The 24451-nt window shown below is 33.8% G+C and overlaps 2 protein-coding genes and 1 long non-coding RNA gene across 4 annotated transcripts in view; 1 reads left to right on the forward strand and 2 right to left on the reverse strand.

Annotated features, from left to right (window-relative positions):
• Nucleotides 1-2929: 2929 nt before the first annotated feature.
• On the reverse strand, nt 2930-3388 carry LOC129938961 (uncharacterized). Its single transcript, XR_008780493.1, has 2 exons — nt 3173-3388; nt 2930-3090 (listed from the first exon to the last, which is right to left on the reverse strand). It is a non-coding gene; the product is annotated as an uncharacterized LOC129938961 (long non-coding RNA).
• Nucleotides 3389-9095: 5707 nt separating this feature from the next.
• LOC129939023 (splicing factor U2af 38 kDa subunit) lies at nt 9096-10336 on the reverse strand. Its single transcript, XM_056046883.1, has 4 exons — nt 10096-10336; nt 9870-10024; nt 9450-9804; nt 9096-9390 (listed from the first exon to the last, which is right to left on the reverse strand). Exons 1-4 carry the CDS (start codon nt 10137-10139, stop codon nt 9246-9248), a joined length of 699 nt encoding a protein of 232 aa, XP_055902858.1. The 5' UTR covers nt 10140-10336; the 3' UTR covers nt 9096-9245.
• Nucleotides 10337-17060: 6724 nt separating this feature from the next.
• The window catches only part of LOC129953850 (protein pellino), a 156811-nt gene continuing 149420 nt past the window's right edge, over nt 17061-24451 (forward strand). For both annotated transcript variants that reach the window (XM_056067355.1, XM_056067356.1), the window contains exon 1: nt 17061-18169. In XM_056067355.1, the coding sequence (XP_055923330.1) occupies nt 18159-18169 (11 nt within the window). In that variant the 5' untranslated portion in view covers nt 17061-18158. The remainder of the gene's footprint in view (nt 18170-24451) is intronic.

Here is a 24451-nt window from a genome sequence, read left to right on the forward strand (position 1 = left end):
AGCTTTCGAAGATTTGAAGGAAGCGTTGATCTCCGCTCCTGTTCTTTCACGCCCTGATTTTTCTAAAAGATTTTTTATCCAGTGCGATGCTTCAGACGCGGGTATAGGGGCGGTATTGTCTCAAGTAGATGATGAGGGAGAAGAATACCCAATCGCTTATTTCTCGCAGAAATTTAACAAAAGTCAGAGAAATTACAGTGTGACTGAGAAGGAGTGCATGGCCGCAGTGATGGCTGTGAAGAAATTCAGGCCGTATGTCGAAGGCATGGATTTCACGGTCATTACTGATCACTCCAGCCTTCAATGGCTGATGAGTATGAAAGACTTAAGTGGGAAACTTGCTAGGTGGAGTTTGTCGTTACAGGCCTATGTCTTCGACATACAGCACCGTAAAGGTGCACATAGTACCGGATACTCTTTCTCGGGTACATGTAGATTCTCTGGCTCTTGATGATGTTGCCCCGTTGATCGACTTGGAATCAGTAGAATTCCAATCAGAAGAATATCTAGATCTTATAGAAGAAATATATAATCGCCCCGACGAACTTCCCGACTTAAAAATTGAAGATAAATACGTTTATAAGAAAGCTTTCAAGAAGTTAGGTGAAGAAGAGATGCTAGAGCATTCTTGGCTTCTTTGGGTTCCGTCGGGTCTGACAGAAGAAATTATAAGCAGGGCACATGATCCCCCTAAGGCTGCCCATGGGGGAATAGCCAAAACGTTAGATAGGATTCGACAATATTTTTTCTGGCCTAATATGACTGTGCATGTTTGCGTATATGTTTCTAACTGTAGTGTGTGTAAGCAATGTAAAGCGTCAAATCAAGTAACCCGTCCCCCTATCGTAACGTCCTATTGTAGTAATCGTCCTTTCGAAAAAATATACATTGACTTTTTAGGACCTTATCCTAGGTCAAAATTAGGCAATGTGTATGTTTTCGTTGTTTTAGACCATTTGTCCAAATTTGTGTTATTAAAAGCCTTGAGAAAAGCAACGTCCTCGAAAGTGATAAAATTCTTGAAAGAGGAAGTTTTTAATATGTTTGGAGTTCCAAACATAATCCATTCTGATAATGGAAAACAATTTGTGGGAAAAGAGTTTCAGAATCTTATCACCAAATAAGGAATAAAACATTTTAAAACAGCTTTTTATTCACCGCAATCGAATGCATCAGAAAGGGTTAACCGCTCGTTGTTAGCTGCTATCCGATCATACCTTAAAAACGATCAAAGAGAATGGGATACGCACCTTAGCGATATTGCGTGTGCGTTAAGGAGTGCAGTTCATAGTGCTACTGGTGTATCCCCATATTATGCCTTATTTGGTACTAATATGATGATGCACGGTAGTAGTTATGAACTGGCGAAAAAGTTGAACGCGATGGACGACAACGAGTTGTTGATTCTTCCCCGACAAAGCCGATTGCAATGCATTCGAAATCAAATCCGTGAAAATATTTTAAAAGCAAATGAGAAGTCGGCGAAAATATATAACGTCAGAACTAAAAATACCCGATATGTGCCCGGACAGGAAGTATATAGAAAGAATTTTATTTTGAGCGATTCTTCAAAATGTTTGTCCGGCAAGCTGTCCCCAAAATATGTTAAGTGTCGAATTGTTAAACAAATAGGGAGTCATATGTATGAACTCGAAAACCTAAACGGAAAGAAAGTGGGCATATTTCATGCAAAGGACTTAAAACAATAAGTCTATGTCAAACTTAGGCTAAACTGATTTAAAAACCCGATAAAAATATGTCTATCGGAACGGAAATCCTTTTTCGAAGAATTGGTTTCTGAGTCGCCATACTACTGTTTTGTTTATTTGTTTTATTTATTTTTGTTATATATTTCATATAGTACCTGACGTTTTTTTTATTAACACCCTGTACCTAAACAGTTTATATTAAAAAAACGCTTTTTATTTTATTTGACTTAGTAGAAAATTTATTAGTTGCATGCTAAAAATTAGTTTTACTTAGGTTACTTAATGTTATTTATTAAAATTTTGTTATAGGTTTTTATTAAAATTTAAAATAGATACCTGGGTACTTAACTGTGATAAAAACTATTAAGCATCTGTGATTTTATAAATTGAATACCTTTTGAAGACTGATAGTTAAGCTAATTATATTTTTTATAAGCTGTGATATTTACTTTAATCTAGTTTAATGGTAGTTTAGTTAATTATATTTTTCTTAATCTGTGATATTTACAATTTTTTTTTACTATACTTTTTGACTTTTTACACAACTGTGATACTAGATTTAAGTTTTATTTGTATCCTTCATTTATTTATTGAAATTTATTTATTAATTTGTGATGTCTTGCATGTTTGAATCAATTGAACGCTTTAATAACGCTTAATACTAGAATATGTAAATACAAATACTTAAAACACTCACCCATAATAATCTCTCCAGTAAATTAGTTGAAAAGAGGGTTCGCAAATCATTGGAAATAACTTTTGTCCCCGTACCACTCAATAAACACAATCTGCTAAAAATTGAACACAAACAAAAATTATTAGATTTGAATAGGTTATAAAATAATGGTACTAACCTTCACAGAAGCCTAGTCAGTGGTTGGTGAAGAAAGGTCGCCTACACTTCGACATTTTTTTGTGCCCGGCTTGAACCGTGGGTTTTTCCCCACAGCACAGACAAAACATAAAACAAAAATTCAAGTCCGCATAAGATTACTGAAGAGAGATTAAGGTAGCCGCACTGTATTTTCCGGTTCAATTGGGTTCACCATAACCTTGCCGTTGATGTTTTGATATACATACATATCTGCATGGATTATTTTTGTCCATTGATGCTTCCCTTAATTGATTTTTCATCTCGGCAGGTAAAAGACTTCTCTCTTTCATGAAATTGAGGAAAAAAAGTTAAATTAAAGAGGGAATGCTAAATGTGCACCTACATACCTGGTAGTTTTCCATCCTCCTTAGGATAGGCATCTGCATGTTTCTTTTACATACATACCAGGCGACCGACTACACTCCGTGCATTTTTACTCCTTATTGGAAATGTATCCCAATAAGTAGCAAATTTTGTTGCGGACGCCTGGTGGACTGCCTCCCAGACCTAAAAGAAACAAAAATTATTATTAGGTTTGTAAATAATAAATCGATGCAAATAATAAACAAACCACGAATTATTTACTTACCTACCACCATGTTGATTGTCGGGTTGATTTGGTTTGGATTTGAATGACAGACGACAGAGACTACTGGTTATAAAGACTTCGTACTTTTTTATGTTTACATGGGGTCGAGTTGAAATAGACCATTTCGACTAAATGTCAATTCTAAAGCTAGATAGAGATTGGAAAGGAAAGAGATGAATTATAAGGACACAGTACCATAATGCACGTTTGCATCAGCCGTTTTTATTGTTTTTATTTGTTCATTACGTACTTTTTGTAATAATCAGGGGTCCAGTGGTTCGTGTTGTTTTATGTACAAAACAAAGTTAAACGTCCAATTTTTAGTTGAATTGATCTGAATGTAATGAGACCATTAACCTTACACCATCTATCGGTTGAAGGTTACAACCAGAAATTTCCTTTTTAGCTTTAGTACAAATGAAAGTCGTCAGAATGAGTTCGAATTCGAAGTTGATTTTAGCTCACCAATACAAAGAAAGGTAGGTGATAATTAAGATTGAGAGATGTGGATCGGGTGATGTTTTTTTCAGTTAGACGGATCGTACGATGAGATGTTCGATTTTTGTTCCGGAAGGGAGATTGATTCTGGATTTTGCGCCGTCGAGGTCGGTATTTTGTTAAAGACGAGACAAAACCTTTTCGAGTCGTGGGAGTTTTTTTTTTGAAATCGACCAAGAAAAGAGTTCGGTGGTGAAAAGCTGCCAAAGATTTTGTGAAACAAAAATTTAAAAAAAACGCTAACTTTAAGAAAAAGTTATTAACTTAAAAAAAGAAAAAAAAGAGATACAAAACGATTCAAAAGTGATGTAAAGAACCGTTTATTCTTGAAAAAAAGCAAACGGGTGAATAAGTGTTGCCATAGTTTTTTTTGAAATTTTTGTAATTAAATTAAACAAATATTGATTTAAACTAAATTAAACCAATCAAACGTGATGTGATGAACCCAATAAAAAAAAAATTGGGGAAAATAGTTAAAAGCGGTTGATAATTGGCGGTCCGATATCATCATTAAAAGGACTGAGCCGCCGCAATATACCATTTAAATAGTTTTGCAACGTCTTGTTGGTCCATCGAAGCACCCCGGTTCCCGTCAGCGCCGGTCCGTGTAGAGGCACTTGGGAGGAGAAATTTTTCGGACTGATAAGTCAATCTTTGTGTTTGTGTTTGTCTTTATCTATTGTTATTTATTTTTTTTTTGGCGTCCAAAGTATTTTATTAAATGTCATTTTCATTAATTTATTATTTAAAATTTCTAATTAATTTAATTTCTTAATCGTACTGCCTATGTAAGCAATGAAAATAAGTTTTTTTGAAGAGGTCAACGCGGAAAAAAAAATTTGTGTTGATTGATTTTCCAGGTTAGAACCAACCTCCACAGAGCTCTCTAGGGGTAGGTGATCCTAGGACGTTTTTAGTTTTTGCTTATAGAGTTTCGGTAATACCATCAAAAAAAGGGTATTTAAATGTTCCGGTTTGGTAGTTTCTTTTGACTCGAAAGAATTGTTTTTCGTTGCGTTTTGGTTTTTTTTTCTTAGTTTTTCATTTCATTTTTTTTGTTAACGCACTTTGTTAATTTGATTTTGTTTTTCTTGTTCATTCAAAAAAAAAGTTTAAATGTGATAATAAAACTTGACGCCTATAATGAGAAAAGAAGAAAGCGTTTGTTTAATTTTTGTTTGGTTTCGGTTTCGATTGAGTTGTTGAAGATGATTTGTTGAAGAACGTTACAGGGGTGCCGATGGTAGCAGCTTTTCAACGATGGTAATGACCTGATTTCCACGAGAACGATAACGATTGGGAAAATCCAAACATGGCCTAAGGATTTTCATGGTTGGGTGGGTGTAGGCCACACTGCAACAACACCGGCAGTGCCCTTGAGGTGGTGAACGTCCGTCCGCGTCCAATTTTTAATAAACCGGCCTGATACATGTTTTTGGCTGCTGGTGACGTTTATTTCCGGGAACAAGATGCCCCCCATATCCGACGAGCTAACGCTGCGCACAGCAAGCAGGCCACGTTCTCGGGAGTAGATACTCTGTCTCTTTTTCCTGGTGTTCCTCTTTCCTTTTCCAGATGTTCCTGTCCAGGTATGGTAGCTTCTCCGCCTTATCGACTTATCCTTATCCACACTCCTCTCCCCTCCACTAACCAGCAACAAATACGTCCGAGACACCCGTAGCTGTCAAATACCACAAAACATATTTAAATTATGATGAATGATTAATTTCATTTTGAATTCTTATGTCTTTACCAAGTAGCTGATCGTGAAACGTCAAAATCAGTGTTCATTATATTTTTAGCTGAAAATTGTACACTCTGTCGGAGGGGAAATATCAACTCATTTTGTAGATTCTTTAGCTAATCGAAATGTCTTGACTACGTAGCAGCTAGCTTAGTGAATGCCCCCATACTTCGTATGTTAAAATTTGTTTTATTCAAAAGATAATCTTTTAAACATTGTTAATTTTAAAAAAAATCATTTTCGTTGTATTCCACTTCAAAGGTCAGTGTAGGTTTTTCATGTTGGCCCTTGGTCCATTAATTTTGTGAAAAGTCCCGAAATCATAGTATAATAGAGCAAATCAATTTTTCTTCAATGCAGTTAAAACTATTAAATAAAAATAAATTAGGTGGCGCAACAGCACATAGAGAACCAGGGCCTTATGATTTAAAACTCTCAACTATACCTGTGTGTGAGTCATTTGGGGGATGAATGGGACCTACAGTTTTTATGCAGAATCCGAGCAGCTGATTTGAGAAAGCCCTTTTCATGACAAGATATTACTCTTGGAGGGTTTGTCTATTCCTCGTAAGGGGCACTGGTAGGGATTGAATCCAAAACCTCTGTCATGACAGTCCTACGCACTAACCATTACGTCACGGGTATTACGAAATTCTACAGTGTAATCTTAATAGATTGTCATAAATAAAGTTATTCCCTCTTTAATGAGTTTTACAAATGTTTTGCAACTCTAATAATTATAACAAAAAAAAAAATAATAATGTAAAATGTTAACATGAAAATATTGTAATGTGTATACACTCTTTATCCCCTTTACTCTAATATCGTGTTATAGTAGAATAATAACGTAGCAACCGTTTTATTTGTAGTGGTAAACACTTGTGTAGATCATTTAGAATAAGGGGCAAGATATAGTGATTAAGAGGAGAACTCGCTTCGTTAAGCATCGAGAACATTCAGCGCCTACAAGAACCTAGTAGTTTCTCAAACCGATTTGAGGTATATAAATAGGCGCTCGGAAGCAAAGCGGTGCATTATTGATTGTGAACTACGATACAGTAAAGACTGTGTTTGAAAAGTAATAATTGAAAGTGTTCAATAAATAAGTTTGGAGCGATTTAACTAAAGTAAAATTGTGTTTATTTGCAAGTGTGAATAAGTTCAATTGTCGGACCAAGCCAAAAATTACATTGGTGTCAAAATAAAGGAATTAAACTTATTGAGAATAAAAACGGTAAACAGTGATTGAACTATTTTGTGCGAAGTAGTGAAGTTTAACAGAAAAAATGAGTACAGTTTTGAAATACTTAACTGATCCTGAGCTAAAGGCCGAACTAAACAAACGTGGCTTTAGTGGGACAGGAAACCGAACTCGTTAAACGGCTGCAGGAATATCTGGATCAACAAAATGAAGACCCACCTACGTTTGCTTTCGAATTAGAAGCAAAAGTGGAAGAGGTAAATGCAAATGTTGCCTTATCTAACATGCTGTCAGTTCTTTTAGCCAAATTTGAAGAGAATGAAAAGAATGTTCTCAAGCAACTAGAAACTTAAAGCAATGAGCGAAAGCAAGAACAGCAGAATGTTCACAAGCAACTAGAAACTCAAAGGAATGACCAAAAGCAAGAACAGCAGAATGCCCTCAAACAACTAGAAGCCCAAAGGAGCGACCAAAAGAAAGAACAGCAGAATATTCTAGAATGGTTCGACGAACAGAGAAACCTTTTAGAAGACAGATTTGCGGACTTCGAAGAGAAAATCAATACTGTGGAAGAGCGCGTCGAAAAACAAAATGCACGTTTCGAGAAAATGAGCAAACAAATCGAAACTCTCACAAATAAACTAAAAAAAGTGCGAAAGATGAAAGCTCGAGAACCTTCTGGTGAGTGCTTAAGAAAGAGACAAGTGAATCCTCCAAACTTTAATGGTCAGATTTCGTGGTCAATCTATAAGAAACAGTTTGAAGCAGCAGCGTTAACAAACGGCTGGGAGGATCACGAAAAATACATTTCTCTTACGTATTCTTTAAGAGGATCTGCTGCTGAACTGCTACAAACCATCCCAGCAGAAAAGAGTGATGACTTCACAGTTCTGGTAAACTGAGTTCGAATAAGGAAGCAGTTGCAGTTTTTTTCGTTTGCTTTCAAATTCGTCTTATATAGTAGAGTCAACGAATTTATTCGATGAATGAGAAATTTTCATTAAAAACTTACAAAACAAGTTGTATTGAATGGATTCAGTTCTGAAACTCACAATATAAATGCTGGTGTTCCTATAAGTTTCGTTTGCATCCCTTTTCATCATTTGATAAATGATCTTATGTCTGAAGCTTCGAATACAATAAATAGATTCGCTAACTTTTAGCTTTTCATATTTCTTTTCAGAATCATATCCCTTCTGCAACGATAAAATATGATAAGCTCATAAAATAGGCATACAATGGCGAATAAAAAAGCTAGTGAAATTTAACGCTTTAAAAATACAATGCTGTTTTTTATCGTTAAGGCCACTATCTATGAGAAGGCATTGAATAATGAAACTTAACATCTCGTTTCTTTCAGTTATGTGCATTACCAACCACCCCTTGTGGAACAACCAAAACTTAATTATTAAAATAAGCTTTTAAAATGCTTGGTAACGGAAACATCGATGGCTCATTTACGTTACTCGAATATCGTGGTAATATCTCTTGTTTCATCACTTTTTATCATGATTTAAACGGTATATGATTCACTTCTTAAAACTTTTTATTCGTAGCCCTCGTAGTTCTAGGAATGTCTATGAGTTAAGCTTGGCCTGCACTTCGGCGCACTGTGAAGTACAAAGATCGTTCTTTCGACTTACTACTTGAATATAAATAAATAAATAAATTAGTTAGCGCAACAGTCCGTAGAGGACCAGGGCCTAGTGATTTTCTACTCTCAACCATTCCTGTGTGAAAGTAATTGTAGGGATTAAGGGGACCTACAGTTTATATGCCTAACCCGAACGTATAATTTGAGAGAGCACTTTTTCATGACAAGAATTACTCTTGGAGAATTTAATTTCTTGCAAGAGGCAATACGCATGAATGAAACTTTAGATGGCACAGGCAGGGATCGAACCCAAGACCTCTCGCATGCATCATGCCAGAGGTACTACACTACTTGAATATGGAACTTCTTTAATACATTCTATCTTTCCCAGTTATTGCAGTGTTCAAACATTTTAAACCAAAGTACCTACACACCGACCTCCTTTTATGCATCTCTTTGTGTTTCCCTAAAGCTCACCCTGTGCGTCCGCCATATATAATAAACCAGGGAGAAGACAGGTCTAGTTTTCAAAAGAAAATATTCAAAACAAAACAAAATCCTAAATAACTTAACTTTGCAATAAAACTATTTTTCCTGCAAGACAAAAGGTTTAAACTTATATGAAAAACTAGCACTTTTCGAGACCTTTCATGTGACCTATGTCAAAAAGACTTGCGAACATCGTGATTATGTAAATTACCTTATCGATGTTCCAGAGTTATGCCCATGCCACCAGTTGCTGGATTCATGCACAACTTTCACATGATATAGCCCCAAAGTGCTACACAGAATCAGAACCTTTGAAAGTTTTGTTTAAAACCTTACAAACTATAAACGTACTGGACCCTTATCTTTTAACATTCTTCCTGGTTTTGAAAATGAACAATTTTCGATTGGAAAAAAATATGTGTATAATTTTATTTGAAACGCAAAACTTGGAGAATTTTGTAAATGGGATACATGGTATAATTCGGTAGTTTATTTTTAGCCTTTTGCCAGTTAGGTTGTTAAAAATTAAAAGAACAATAATCAAGTTTCAGTAACGACCTTTCCGTCCATCGGCTCGATTGTTTACATCTCGGCTGCGAGATCGACGACGCTCACGTGACTTGGAGCGACGTCTTCTTGGTGAGCGTGATTTCGAGCGAGATGATCGTCCTCGACGTCGTGAATACAGATATCTAAAAAGTAAAGCTTACATTTAAAAAATATCACAAAGATTAGACCAAATCTATTGTACCTTCTAAGTTCCCTTGAAATCGGTTTGAGGTGCATAAAGTTGCAGAAACCTGATCGAGTGCATTCACCCATCTCGTATTGCCGACAGCAGGCTTCTCGGAAGTCGGTAACAGGTGATAACTCAGAGTACACCGGTCGTCCACCAAACCAACGATTGTTGAGATCAGTGGCTGCCTTTTCTGCATCCACTTCATTTCGGAATTTTATATATACATTGCCGACAAGGTGATCACCTAGATTGTCGCAAACATTCAGCTCTTCGATCTCGCCGTATTTGTCTTCGCATTCAACGAATACGTCTTCGAAGAAATTGTCATAATGCTCTTGCATTTCTTCGTCAGATACATTGGCAACCACTTGAAAAGGTGAAGAATATTATAGTTTGTCTGTATGTGAGAAGACAGGAAATAAGTAAACTTACAATGACTGCCGTCAGCAGATTTTGCAGAGTTCTGTGGATTTACGTACAAGTTTTGTAGGACCACGGTTTGGGAGAAAGTTGGTTTGTTATGGATACGAGAGCATCTATCTCCATGCCGGCATGCTCCTATTTTGAAGTAAAACGAACAATTAACCCTAAAATAAAGAAGAAGAATTTTTATTTGCATATTTAGTGAATTTAATCGTATTTAAATCAAAAAACTTACTTGTCCTTTTCAGTTCCAAAAATAGATGCCAAGTATTCGGCCATGTTTTAATATTATACAACTTAATGTATTTTGCTTGTTTTTAAGAAAAGTTCAGCTTATATGAGTTTCTTTTACTTAGTTTATATTTTACTAAGCTGAGCGCTCAGAAACGTTCCTCCATCAAGAAAATGCAGTTTTTAACAAGTTTCTTAATTTTTGACAGCAAACTTCAGAAAAGCCGAGATCTCAAATATTTCGGAGGAAAAAAACTCATTTGTCGACTGTCACAATGAAAGCATTCAGCAAAATCGCAATTATGCTATGTTTTCATCAGAATAATTATTTTCAAAAGAAAATGAGAGAGATTATCACTCAAATCACCCCATCTAATTTTTTTTAGTTAGATAGGGGTCTCAATAAAACATTTTTAAAATATTAAGGCCAGAAAACAGAGTTGTCATAAACAATCATTTTGTTTTTCGCACTTAACCCCACGTTTTTGGTATTTTGTTTTTTGAGCGTAAAACAAATTTTTTTTATTGATAGTTCGGCTGCGTACTGATATACCCCAGCGAAATGTATGCAGCACCCCTGCTTAGCTCAGCATAGGATTTAGTTTGGATGTGAGTTTGGGTATATGAAAAGTACTTTTTGCATTTGAACACTAAAATCAAAGAAATTCCCAACAAAAAAAAAAAATCAAGTATGGAAACAAACGGCAGGAAGGAAATGTCAAAATCAACCATTTTTCCGTGTGTTTTATGCAAAAAAGTGAACTTTGAACTTTTAAAAAAGAAATAAATGTTACCTGTAAGATTGCTGTGATTATAATTTGTTTGCACTTATCTATTTCATAAAAAACCACGTGTTGAAATTCATGCAGCGAAAGCTTAATTTTATGATGGTAAAACTAATGAAAAACTGGAGCAAGTGCATTCAACGTAAACATTTTCGAGTGCATTTTGTTTTGAGTAGAAAATATACTATAACATTGTAAAGTATGAATTTTTAACTTTCCTTACACAAATTGGCACGTATTCATAGAGAATTACTAAAGTCGTGATTTCTTGATCTATAGTTTCAGGCTTGTTGATTAAATAAACACAGCTCTTATTCAGAGTCAATTTTCCTGATATATTTATTAAAACCCCAATTGTATTCTACTACAATTATACTTTAAATGACAGGTCAAAGCAAAAAAATACTGCAATTTTTTCAAACTCGTTATTTTGTGCTGTCATTCCTTGAATTGGATGTCTTAATAGTAAGTTAAACCAAGACTTACCTCTAAACTTAGGTTTAAATTTATTAATAAATAGTTTAAACTCTGGACTTGCTTAGTAACAAATTAGCAAGAGTTTAGCAAACATCTTTGAATTTGCCCCATTATGTTTTACCTCCTGCTCCAAGAAATAAGTTACACATCACATTTGTGATGGAAAAGTATAAAAATGAATGCACGGAAGTAATATAAAAGATCAAAACAACAACTTTGATATCGAACAAAAATGTGTTCACTTTATTAAAATGGATATAAATTATAAAAAGCAAAGGGGAGAGAGAAAGATCAGGAATTGCAAAGGTGAGCGCATAATTGGCGCAGATTTTATATAAATCACAAGAATTATATAACCATTTGCTTAAATGGGCAATATTTTCCTTAAATTACAAAAAATCACGTTAATCAAAATTGATTCAGTTAGACGATTGTGTCTCCAGTCGGACTTTTATTCAACTCCTAGAAGTGATGAAATAACTGAAAGAATAAAACTTCTCTGCATTTAGAAAGTATTTAAAGTTTCTTTTACACTCTAACTTTTTTTTATTATCTTTGATCAGCTTTTCGTTGAACTTTTAAAAAATAAAGCAATAAGTAAATTGTTGGTCACAGAATATTTTCTTTTTGAATTATACATTTTTTTGATGCTAGCGGATATACATTTTGACAGAAAATCAGTATAGTTCTGTGTGGAACAAAATGGATCGCTTTTTAACTGAGCAATTTTGGGAAAATTGGGAAACTTCTTTTTAAAGTGGTGCTGTAGATCCAAACAGTTTGTTTTTTTTTTTTAATAAGCTATGACCGAAAAAAACACGATGTACGCATGTTGCATGCAAAGAGTTCTTTAAACTGCTTTTGTACAGAAGAGTATGTAACTTCATATAAAAACATTAACTCCATATCGATCCCAACATTCAAAACTTAAGGAGAACTCTGCAAGAAGATTTTAAATTATAAGCTTAGAAAGTCAATAGCCTTGCAGTTAAGGTTTTAAGACAGACTAACTGGACAACGATTTTAAGCAAACAATAGTCTTTTTTCACGGTCGCATTTTCATCTCAGCGTAACTAATTCAAGTTAAAACATTTTGTGTTACTAAAATTGAAGAAATTGGCTTATGAAAGATGTCGCACCATGCGACACATACTATGCTTAAATCTAACAAAATTCTCAGATAATGTTATCAGCCATAATGTTATTAGCCATGTCAGCAATTTAATTTGAGCAATTTCAACTTTACACATTGGAACCATGTCAGCAATTTAAACTGAGCGATTTCAAGTTTACACATTGGAACTATTAATTTTTTTTAGGGAACCTCGAAGGTCCGATGTTACGTTAGCAATCAGGAAATGATTTAGGCACTTGTGGCTTCACTTCAGTAAGCTCAGTGTGAAATATGGAGAAACTTTTAAACTTAATTTTTGTATTTTGTCAAACTTTAAAATAATAGGTGTCCTTAGTTTCTCTTAAAGAGGCTTTATAAAGCAAAGAAACAACAGATAGCGTTAGAAAATTCATTATAATTTTTCCACTAATTGTCTTTTTACACCAAATCTAAAACCGAGTTTTTGGCAAAAAGTTTTCGAAAACCTTAAAACCGTTCACACCGAACATTTACACGTTTTCATTTGACATTTAAATTTGTTTAACACCGGCTATCAAATTTGTATTGATGACAAAATCTGTGAGTAAAAAGTTATGACTATGTCTTCTTCTCAAATTATTTGTGAATATAAAATGAATTTTAACAACATTCTCCTAAGGATTTGTTTTTGCCGTCAACAGTGGATCATTCTTTTTTGTGCCGTGATAGAGCATCATATCAGCGCAGACAAGGCATTAACACTGGCTCGTCTCGGAGAAGAGTTTTAACTGAAGTTCTGGGGTCGGGTGGAATGGACTCACGACATGAACCAACAACACCTACAACTACAAGCTCGCTTGGCTGCTGCTATCCTTTTCGTTCCCATCAACCGGTGCAAACAATCCACCAAGGAGAAGCTAATTGTCTCAAAAATATATTATAGAATCAACAACAAACAAAACTATTGCAATAAAAATTAATTTTATTTAAAACATTTTTTCTTCTTTCACAACAAATTCAATCCAAAATACTGAGTTTATATTGGAAAACGTGCTTTCAGAATCGCAATATATTGTGGCCGTCCGAGCTACTTATAGGTGGGGTTGAGAAGATTCTGAACGATTTCGTGTAGGTCCTTATGGCCGGAGCAGAAAAGTTCAATTCCTAGTTCCAGATTCGTACCAAAATCTCCCTCATCCAGAGCGGTCACTGAAGCTATTATGATGAGCTGCAGTTTCTCCATCACTATCTCTTTGGTTTCTTCTTTTGAGGGCTCCCCTGGCTTGTCCAAAGCACTGAGGATCTTCTTGATGTTGGCATCACTGTCCATCAAGGGCGATAGCCCACTGAAACAACGATTCCCACATTGTGGAATGTTTTGGCCGCAATGACCGCAAGTTCTTTCTCCGAAAAGTAATTCTTATTTTGTAAGAAAATTGTATAAATAGAATTACTTACCACGATCAAATTTATTACAAAATGAAATATTTATTTTGACAGCTGATTTGTTTACATTAATTTGAGCACTAAATGTTTCGAAAGGTTTGTTTGTATAGTTCAACTTTGAATTGCTACTAGTTTTCGAGAGGTTTAATATAAAACTTGTGGTTTACGAAAACTTGTGGTTTACCAAAAATGTATGGCAAAACTTGAGTTTTCGATATAGGTTCTCGACGAAAACCGATAATTCCGCAAAAACCGGGTTTTAGACTTGGTGTTAAAAGCCTATAACCCTACAATAAGACAATCGTAACTAAAGAGGTGATATCACTTTTAAGAGAGGTTTGTAGCAGAATGAATATTGACTGTCAGTCCATATATATTTTGTCAATAATTAAAAGATTTCCAATTTATTGAAATTATTTTTATTATAACTTCACGAAAATAAAAATCAGCTGTAAATACCGTGCGTTGACAAAAATGCATAAAAGCTAATCTCGAAACAGCTTAGTGCGTCGCCTACCTAAGTCCAATAAAAACACATCTGAACTTACGCTGCTAAACATAATTTGCTGAATGCGATAGTTTTTAGTTTAAAGATTCACCACTAGTACTGCTGTGATCGCTTAAAAGTCAACCTTTTTTTGTATTCGAAGGAAAACCCTTTCTCTCTGTCACTTGTTCTTTTTCCCTTTCACACCTACAATTTTGTTTGCCTTTTATCGGCTATTCTCCTTCTTCCATGCACTTCACTTCATCAAAAATAAAAGATTTCTTCCATAGACAAACCATATAAAGACCGGAATCTTTCGTACGTTTTACCCTCCAACACCCATTTGTTTACATTGTTGTATTTGTAATTTGTCATGACGTCCATTTTGAAATTTGAAATGCAACAACAATTGGATGCGGTGTATTTACTTGTTTTGACAGATGTTTTTTTTTATTAAAATAGCTGTGGTGAGAATTTGACTTCTACGACGAATTGTTTTGTTTACTAAAATGCCGCAAAATACGAACATTGGAACTCACTTGGTCATGTTCTTAAAAGTTTTTTAGATTTTTACAAAAAAGTGTGAATGCATTGTTCTTACTCACACTTCAAGGATTCCAGGAAGGTATAAACCATTCCTGTAGGTACATTATTGTACCAAGGACACGACCGAATGAGTTCCAATGTTTGCATTTTTAAACATTTTCGATAGGAAAATGCAAACATTGGAACTCATTCGGTCGTGTCCTTGGTACAATAATGTACCTACAGGAATGGTTTATACCTTCCTGGAATCCTTGAAGTGTGAGTAGGAACTTTGCGTTCACACTTTTTAGTAAAAAACAAAACAACTTAAAAAAGCACCTCCGAGTGAGTTCCAATGTTCGTATTTTCCTATCGAAAATGTTTAAAAATGCAAACATTGGAACTCATTCGGTCGTGTCCTTGGTACAATAATGTACCTACAGGAATGGTTTATACCTTCCTGGAATCCTTGAAGTGTGAGTAGGAACTTTGCGTTCACACTTTTTAGTAAAAAACAAAACAACTTAAAAAAGCACCTCCGAGTGAGTTCCAATGTTCGTATTTTCCTATTGAAAAAGTTTAAAAATGCGAACATTGGAATTTTTGTTGACGTTTTCAAACTCACCTCGAAGAAATAAACATTTAAGTTATGTGTGATGTTGAGGTGATGTCACACTTTTATTATTTATTTTTATTTGAAAAACTAAACTTATATTGAAATTGTTAAAACTTGGTCACTGTTTTGTAATTATCAAAATTCTTTTATGAAATAGTCATCGTTTTTAAATTCGATAAAAAAAGAATTATTATAACATTCAAAAATATAATTTTTGGAACGTTTAATTTTACCTCAATCAGAACTCTATATTAGATTCAAAATTAAAAAAAAAATAAAGTTTTACATTTTCGCTAATATATTTCAGGTTTTCTTTACATAATACAACAAATGAATTGAAAAGTGTATTATACGTAGTACACACTTTTAAATATAGTATTTAAATATATAAAAAATTTACAATTCCTTGCCACTTCTTCTTACAAAAGTTTCTTTAGCATTTAAATAAGCTCTATTTAAAAAAAATTATTTATCTTGGGTATACTTTAATAAATATTCGATTATTCCAATCAAAATAAGACTACGTATGTAAATACTTAAGGAAGGAAACAATAAATCAATTGAAATATATTTTTTTGGTAATTTTCTCAAGAACAAGAAGACATAAAATCATCTGGTTTTCAGTTTTTGATCAAAAACAAATATGAACAATGAATTCTAAAAACAATAATAGATAATTTAAGTATTAAAAATTACACTTCAAAACTTTTTTTTACCTTTTTTGGCCAAATTTTGAGCTTAAAACAATTTTTTTCAAAAACTATGCAAATTAACACATCTATTCCATCATTAATTAGAAAATATGAACCAAAATATAATAATAAGCATTAAGCACGATCCTCTCGATCATAAAATATGATATTAAATATTATGTTACATTTCAATAGAATCGCGTAGGAACATGTTGTTTTCTTAATAAGTGATTCATGTTTAAGAAATCATAAGGTCTTTCTTAAACAATATTTAACGACAGTTAACAGCAAAAATGTTTTTCGATTTTAGTCTTAAGTTGGCATCTGAGATGTTTCGATTAATAAATATCTATTTAAAAATGTAATATCTCAAGGAACTATTCTAATTTGCATAGTTTTGACTTGATTTCAAAAAAAGCTAATAGACAAAAGTGTTGGCTTTGAAAAATTTATAAAACTTAGTTGTAAGTATTACCATTATTTTGTTTCCATTTAACTTACATATTTTTTAAAATGTCCCTACCTCCTAAATGGGGGAAAACAGACCCGCTTCCGTAGTAAAAAATACTTGTTTTTAACTGTTCTATACAAATCCGTCATCAAACTTTGTCGCCTGAGCTATCGTACTCTCCCCAAAAAATGCAATAGCTAATGTCGCCGTAGCCACTAGGTGCCACCCCTAAAGAATTTCTCAGCACTATTCCTTATTTTCGTGGTGAATTGACTTTAGAGGGTGGTGAATTGATGTTAGCAGCGGTGAATTGATGTTAGACCTAAGGGTGCGTGTAAGTAGACGTTTCAGCTTGTAGGCAAACCAGAATGACAGATTTGTTTCCGGTCTTGATTTCTTCATTCAGTTGCGGAGTTCGAGCGAGAGAGTCGTATTTCATCGGAAAATTGAATATTGAAATTCTACCTAAAGCAGGAGCATAAAACAGAAAATTATTTTTCCAATGGGATTTAATTTATTTTGGTTTTCTGTTCATTAAAAAGTCAATGCAAATCAATTTGAAAAACAAAACCTCGACAAGTTCTTTCCCTTAAATAATCAAGAAATCAATAAAAAACATGAAAACAAGTCAATAACTTGAGAATACGGAGTTTTGTCTGCCCTCAAAGAAAGAACCAAAAAAAGAAATTCCAACTTTAACACACAAATCTTGGATCTTGTATATCAAAAAGGTTTTCTATCCCAGAAAGAAGTGAATTGTAAAAAATAAGTGAGCTTGAGATTCAAACCAATAAAAGAAAAAGAAAAAAAAAAGTTGAAGGAAGGAAGCCAAGAAAATTCTTTCGCTTTCAAGAAAAAGTGCTTTGTGTTATTTTGTTTCCCCATTTTCTTCTCATGTTCACATTCGAATCCACGAACGTTCTTTTTACCAACCCCCTGCCAAGCCAATTGGAATAAAAGTATTCCCAAATTTACATTTAATAAATTTTTGTGAGATTTGTCGCCTCCACAGTGTGAATATTGAGAATTGTTTTATTGAAATTAATGTGCAACTTAAAAAGCTAAAAAAATTAATAAACGATTTTTCTTTGTTCTTTTAAACAAAACGAAAAAAAATAAAAATATAAAATTTTGTTTGTTTTACATGGAAGTGCGTGGGCGTTGGTCATCTCTTTTACCCCCATCAGTGCAATAGGTCAAACTATAGAGTTGCTCGTTTCCCTCTTAATAATCGAAGCCGCGAAGCGAATTCATTGAATTCTGTTTTCTTTTTGTCTTCTGTTTGTTTGATTCTTGTTTTTTACTTTTGTGTATTTTAAATTTAATTTCGTGTTTTGATGTTTGTTTTTTCGTTGTGAAATCTGATTCTGAATAAATCGATTGCATTTATCAATTAAAACTTGTGTAGATCAAGTGCAACTACCCAAAGCTGGATTATTTCAAATCGGAAGACATTGGATCTCTGCAGGAAAACAATTCCGGAGTGACCAACAAAATGGTCAAACGGTAAGTTTAAGTTCTTTTAAAATCAAAGCATACAGAAGAGTTGGGATTGGGAGTCGTGAGTGGTCTTGGGGGTAATAAAGCTTGTCCCTTTTGTTAGTCAGGTTTACAAGTTTTCCATTTAAAATCATACACATATATGTATGAAAAAAGTTGTTGGATCTGACGCCATTTTTAATTGAAAACCCAAAACAGGACGTTGATAGCGTTGGCGATGCGATATGGGGTAAGAATTAAGAAAAAGCTTCACTTTTGTTTACATCGTGTTTGCTTGCTGGTTTCTGTTTCTGTTTCTGTTTCTGCTGTGCTCTTGTCTCTCCTTTGGTTCGTTTGCGGGTGGCCATTTGTTGGTTACGGTTTATGTATGGTTTATGTCAGCCTCTGCCGGAAGGAAGGGTTACATATTTAATTTTAATGTAAAATTCTATCAGACTCCATCTGGTGGTGAATCATTTGCTTTGGCTTACTGAATGATGGCTGAGGCTGCTGATAGCTGCTGTCGTTTGCGTTTTGTCTGCAAGGATTTTATTTTTTACTGCATTCACTTGCTTTTCAAGGATTTTTCAGTTTTGTTGCTGTTGTGTTGTGTTGGCCGGCTCCTCCGGATCTCATTTGGGGATATTATGTATGACTTCATCTGCGCAAACATTTTGTGTCTGTTGCTGAGGCACACTGAGGCTGTTTTATGTTTTCTTTTTAGTTTGTTGTGGTAAAAGTGTCACTCGAGGATTTTGAGTGAATGGTAGAATGGTGATGGAGAAGTTATGATTTTGGTGGAAGCGTCAACGTCAAGTGGAACAGGGATAGAACTGATTTTACCTATATATGTAGATGCACTATGTACAGTACATAGGTATAATACAAACTGGTTTCTTTTGAAGGCAAATTGCACATCAAGACAGGTGCTATTGAAAAGAAAGGTGCTACCAACCTATTAAGTAGCTGAATAGTTATGTACGTGTGTATTCACAAACTTCAATGCCCTTATGTATGCTTATTCATATGACATAAAAATCGATTGTAGTCGAAAATCCTAGTTTACTTCGAAAATTATAGAGACCACAATATACAGACATGGATATTAAAATAGACACAGAGACAGTTGCTAAGAGTAAACCCAAATTAAAACAGCAACATGCATTAAAGTAGTTTTAACCGTTATCACAAAAAGTTAGATTTTCTTATCCAAAATAACATGCTTTTTTTTTTTGCTTGTTGATTGTTTGGAGATAAACCGTTCCTAAGGCAAAAAAATGTTTTTGGGATGGACGAAACAAAGATAAATGTATTCGGAAGTGATGGCAGACAAACCGTTAGAATATTAAATTATTGGGTAGCGCAACAGTCCGTTGGGAATCAGGGCCTAGTGACTTACAACTCTCAACCATTCCTGTGTGCGAGTACTGTTGTCAGGAATTTAGGCCGAATCCGAACGGCTAATTTGAGAAATCACTTTTTCATGACAAGAATTACTTTTGAAGGATTTGTCAATTCCTCGCAAGAGGCAATACCCGCGGTTTTTTTTAAATTAAGGTGGCACAGGCAGGGATTGATCCCAAGATCCCTTGCATTACAGTCCAACGCACTAACCATCAGGCCACGGGTACTACAAAAAAAACCGTTAGAATGCTTAATTTAAAAGAATTAAATCCCATATGCATCCAGAAAACGGTCAAGAATGGTGGCGGTGGTATCATACTTTTGGGTTGATTTTCTTGGTATGACATTGGACCAATACATTTGATTGAGGGAGAAATGGATCAAAATATGAAGGTGAATATCATGAAGGATACGATGCTGCCTTATACGGACGAGAATCTGCCTCTCAAATGTGTATTACAGCGGGACAACGAACCTAAGCACACATCCAAATGTGCTCAAAAGTATTTTAAGGACCACAAAATCAGCGTATTGAAGTGGCCATCCTGATTGCCTGACTTAATTCCCATAGAACATTTTGGGGGAGATTTAAAATGTGCGATTTAGAAAAAATTAACAACAAATAAAGCTGAACTGAACTGTGGAGGATTGTTCAACAGGAGTGATACAATATTTCAATTGACAGATGCCGCCGATTATTTGACTCAATGTCCAACAGATGTCACACTGTACTTAAAAATAATTTTTAAATCCAGAATAGCTTTGCATTTAATTTAATTTTTTTTAAAATCGTTGTATCTATATGAATGTAAACGAAATTTGCTACTTTTTTATACAATTATTCATTCATTCATTTATTTATTCATTTAGTGTCAACCTATTTATAATACATTTAGATAATTAGTAGAGATGAGAATAATAAATACCTACATTCTTAGCAACTATAAATTTTATAATAGGGAAGGATATTTAATTTATTGGTAGGTATTCGGTTTGAGAAAAATTTTACAAAAACTCACTGGCAATTTTACTTAAACTAATATAAATACTTAAAACTAAGATAAAAAAGATGCAAGCTAAGCGGCAATATTTTTTAATATTGAATTTTCATTTATTGAACATTTATACATAAGCTGCTCGTAAATTTTTGAGCAATTTTCTTTTATAGTAGGAATTTTTGCGATTTCATGTAACCCAATAGTTGAGAAATTCCAAGGAAGGTTTAAAATTGTTTTCAAAATCTTATTTTGACAAATCTGAATTTTTTTGTAGTGGCACTCAGCACAATAGTACCAACATGGAGATGCATATAACATAGCAGGTAGGAAAATAACTTTGTAAATTAATAATTTATTTTCAAGGCTTATGTCGGAGTTTCTGCTTAAAAGTGGAAATAAGACTTTGATTAAAAATTGACCTTTCTTATCACTTTCGGAAGTTTGATGTGAGTAAGTTAAGCTTTTGTCAAGAATAACACCCAAATATTTAATACTTTGTTCCAATTGGACTGGAGCATTACACACTGAAAGATTTATTTGTGGAAAGTTGTTTTGCTTACGTTTCTTTGTAAAAAAGCAAGCTTGTGTCTTTAAAGGATTTATTTTGATTTTCCAGCTTTAAAAATAGATTTGAACCGCATCAAGAGCATTTTGAAGGTTGAGTAAAATTTGGTGGCAACTATCGGATATACTGTAAATACATGTATCATCAGCAAAAAATGATCTCTTGCAGTGATTTTAGGCAGGGAAGTCTGACACATAAATATTGTAAAGAAGGGGGGAGAGGGTTGAGCCCTTGGGGACACCCGCTTTAATAGCATACAACGAAGATTTATATTGTGAAATTTCAACGAAGAACTTTCTTTTCTTTAAGAAACTTTTAATAATCTTTATAATATATATTGGGATACCGTTTATTAGAAGCTTATGGACAAGACCGTCATGCCAGACGCTGTCAAAACCTTTCTCAATATCAAAGGAAACCATTCCAATAGATTTTGTATGTCTTAGTGCTTTTTTTAAATCTTTGGTAAGTCTTAATACCTGATGAGTCGAAGAATGTTCTTTCCTAAAACCGAACTGTTCTGGTGGAAAGATATTTTTAGTTTCAACAATTTTTGTCATTTCAAGACAGATTATTTTTTCTAACAGCTTGCCTAAGCAGCTAAGTAAACTTATGGGGCTGTAAGAAGAGATTTCTGTAAGTGGTTTGTTAGACTTTGGAATGGGAACGACATTTGCAATTTTCCATCTTTAGGGAAAATAGCCTAGAAGGAAGCAGTTATAGAAAAGAATACTAAGAAAGACATGGCATTTTTTTTGGAAGATCTTGTCATCACCAGGAGGTTTAAGTTCTTTTTTAATAATATTTTAAACAAATCTGGGTGAAATTTTTGGAACATTGTGGGGATCAACAGAAAGTTGTTCAATTTCAATTACACTGTTTTCAACTTTTTCATTGGTAAATCTATCATTAAAGCTCTGAGTAATAGTGTGACTGTTTTCGAAAAATTTTACTAGCTCCGTAGCCTTTTCGAGAAAAGTATTTATATTATTGCCATCCACATTTAAATGTGGAATTTTTGAATTTTGTCTTTTCAATTTCTAAAAGTTTCCAAGTAAGTTTATAATGTTTTTTTATATGGGATAAAGTCTTGTTCCAATGCTTGTTTCTAATAACTTGAAGTTTTTTGATTACTAATTCGTTTAGAAGTTTCAGTTGAACTTTCAGATAATTTGTTCTCTGCCTTTGGTACCTACGTCGAACTGTGTTTCTAAAAGTAATTGTTTTTTTGAGATCCTCAGTTAACACAGGATCGTGGAAGTTGTGAGATTTTGAGGTAAAAGGAAATGACATTTTAACTGATTCTTCTATATCGAGCTCTAATTTTTTAATATTATCATCAATAACATCTATGGTATACCTAGAAGTTTGAGAAAAAGGATCATACTTACTGTTCAAAATTGATTTAAATTTTTTCCAGTCTGGTTTATTAAAATTGTATTTTCTTTCTGGAAAAGAATATTTTGCTTGATGGTTCATCTTAAAAATTACCGGAAGGTGATCGGATGTGAGATCATTTTTAACTATAGGATAGTCTTGACAGTTTGTTAAGATAATGTCCAAGGTAGAAGCAAGTCCTCTACCATTCTAGGGGATATATGTTGGATCATTTGTATATGAAATGTTAAAATTTTTGAGATCAAATAAAGTCTTGCCCCATTTATTTTCTCTAGGACAATCACAAGATGAATGTCTACTATTTAAATCACCACAAATGATAAATGATAACATTTGGAATTGAATTTGGACTAGATTGGTGTGTGGATGACATTCTTTTAGCCGTGGGAGTGGGATTAGAATGAAAAGGAAAATCGGCAGTTCGGTAAACAAAGTTGTTCCGTTGATATGATCTTGAGACGTGGTTATTGTTATTGGAGCGATTTCTGGTTCTGTTTCGTTCTTGCAGACGGTTTTGTATTTCAATATATTCAAGTCTTTTTTTACAGTTTGGATCGGTTGCAGAGTGGTTCTCTCCACAGTTTACACATTTGAGAGATTTTTCTTTATTAGGACAAAAAGGAGCATTATGTTGTTCTGAGCAAAGAGAACAAGCTATGTTCACATGGCAAAAACTAGATCCATGTCCGAACATCATACACTTGTGGCACTGGGGAACAAAGTGTGGACTTTTTTTTATAGTGATCCCAATAAACAGTTATATTAAGAACTTTTTTGAAATTTTTTCTGAGGTCATTGAGTTTTATACCTTTATTTTTAAGGTATATTAGGTAGTTGCACTTGTCTTTAAATTTAGGGATTTTAACATTCATGGCGTTAACTTTGAGCACTTCAAGATTTTTTAAAAGTTAATTAAAGAGATCATCTTCTTTTATTTTATGTAATCCGTAGAGAACAACTTTCATCGGTTTGTTTTCTTTTGAATAATGGGTAAAGAAGGGAAGTTTTGATTCATCAAAAGCTTTGGATACTTTTTGGATATCTTCGTTATTATAGAAATTCACACGACATCCTAATGATGTATTGTTACATTGGAAGTTAGTGATGGTAAGGTCTTTTATGTATTTAGCGAAGAATTCACTATTTTTCCAATTAGGTGGAATGGAGGAAATTCAATTTGATTGGACTGATTTTTGTCTTTTTCATGAGAATCGTCTTCCATATCGGAAAGATCTGATAATTCATCGAAACGATTCGATGACGATAAAGTGGCTTTCATTTAAGGAAGCCTTAATTTAGCAGAGACCGAGTTCTCATCCGAGGATGAGCTCCTCGCTCTTTTCAAGTCGGGTGGAATTTTAACAATTGTTTTTGTTTATATTTAGAGAAAAGAGAGCACTGATCGCAACACGTCTATTAACGTTGACGTTTCGAACTGGACTGATTATACAATTATGAATTTTAAATATTTTATGTTACAATTTTACTACAAATAATGGGTACTTTTAGTTTAACCCTGCAGTCGTCGCGCATCGAAATGTAACACCAGTCGTCGCGTGGATTACATATGTAATCCATTTTAAAATTAGAATAAAACCAAAATGCTTTAATTTTTTCAAATTAATTTTGGCTTTAAAATGCAATTACATGTTATATTAAGTAAAATTAACTAACTGTTCTAACTATTTTACTGTAAGTACTAAAAGAGACGAAAAATCCCCACCACTAGTTTCTTAGGAATATTCCATTTTTATGAGTGGATTACAATAGTAATCCGCGCAACGACTGCAGGGTTAAAAGAAAAAAAAGTAAGAAAATGAAGACCAAACATGTACAAATTTATCTAGTTTCCATCAAAGTTATTCAAAAGGTTCATCATTATATCAGAACCTCTTTTAGACCAGCGGGGTTGGATTTGAGATTGCCGTGATATTGAGGCTCTTA

This window comes from Eupeodes corollae, chromosome 1 (genome assembly GCF_945859685.1).
Source record: "Eupeodes corollae chromosome 1, idEupCoro1.1, whole genome shotgun sequence".
Lineage (NCBI taxonomy): Eukaryota > Metazoa > Arthropoda > Insecta > Diptera > Syrphidae > Eupeodes > Eupeodes corollae.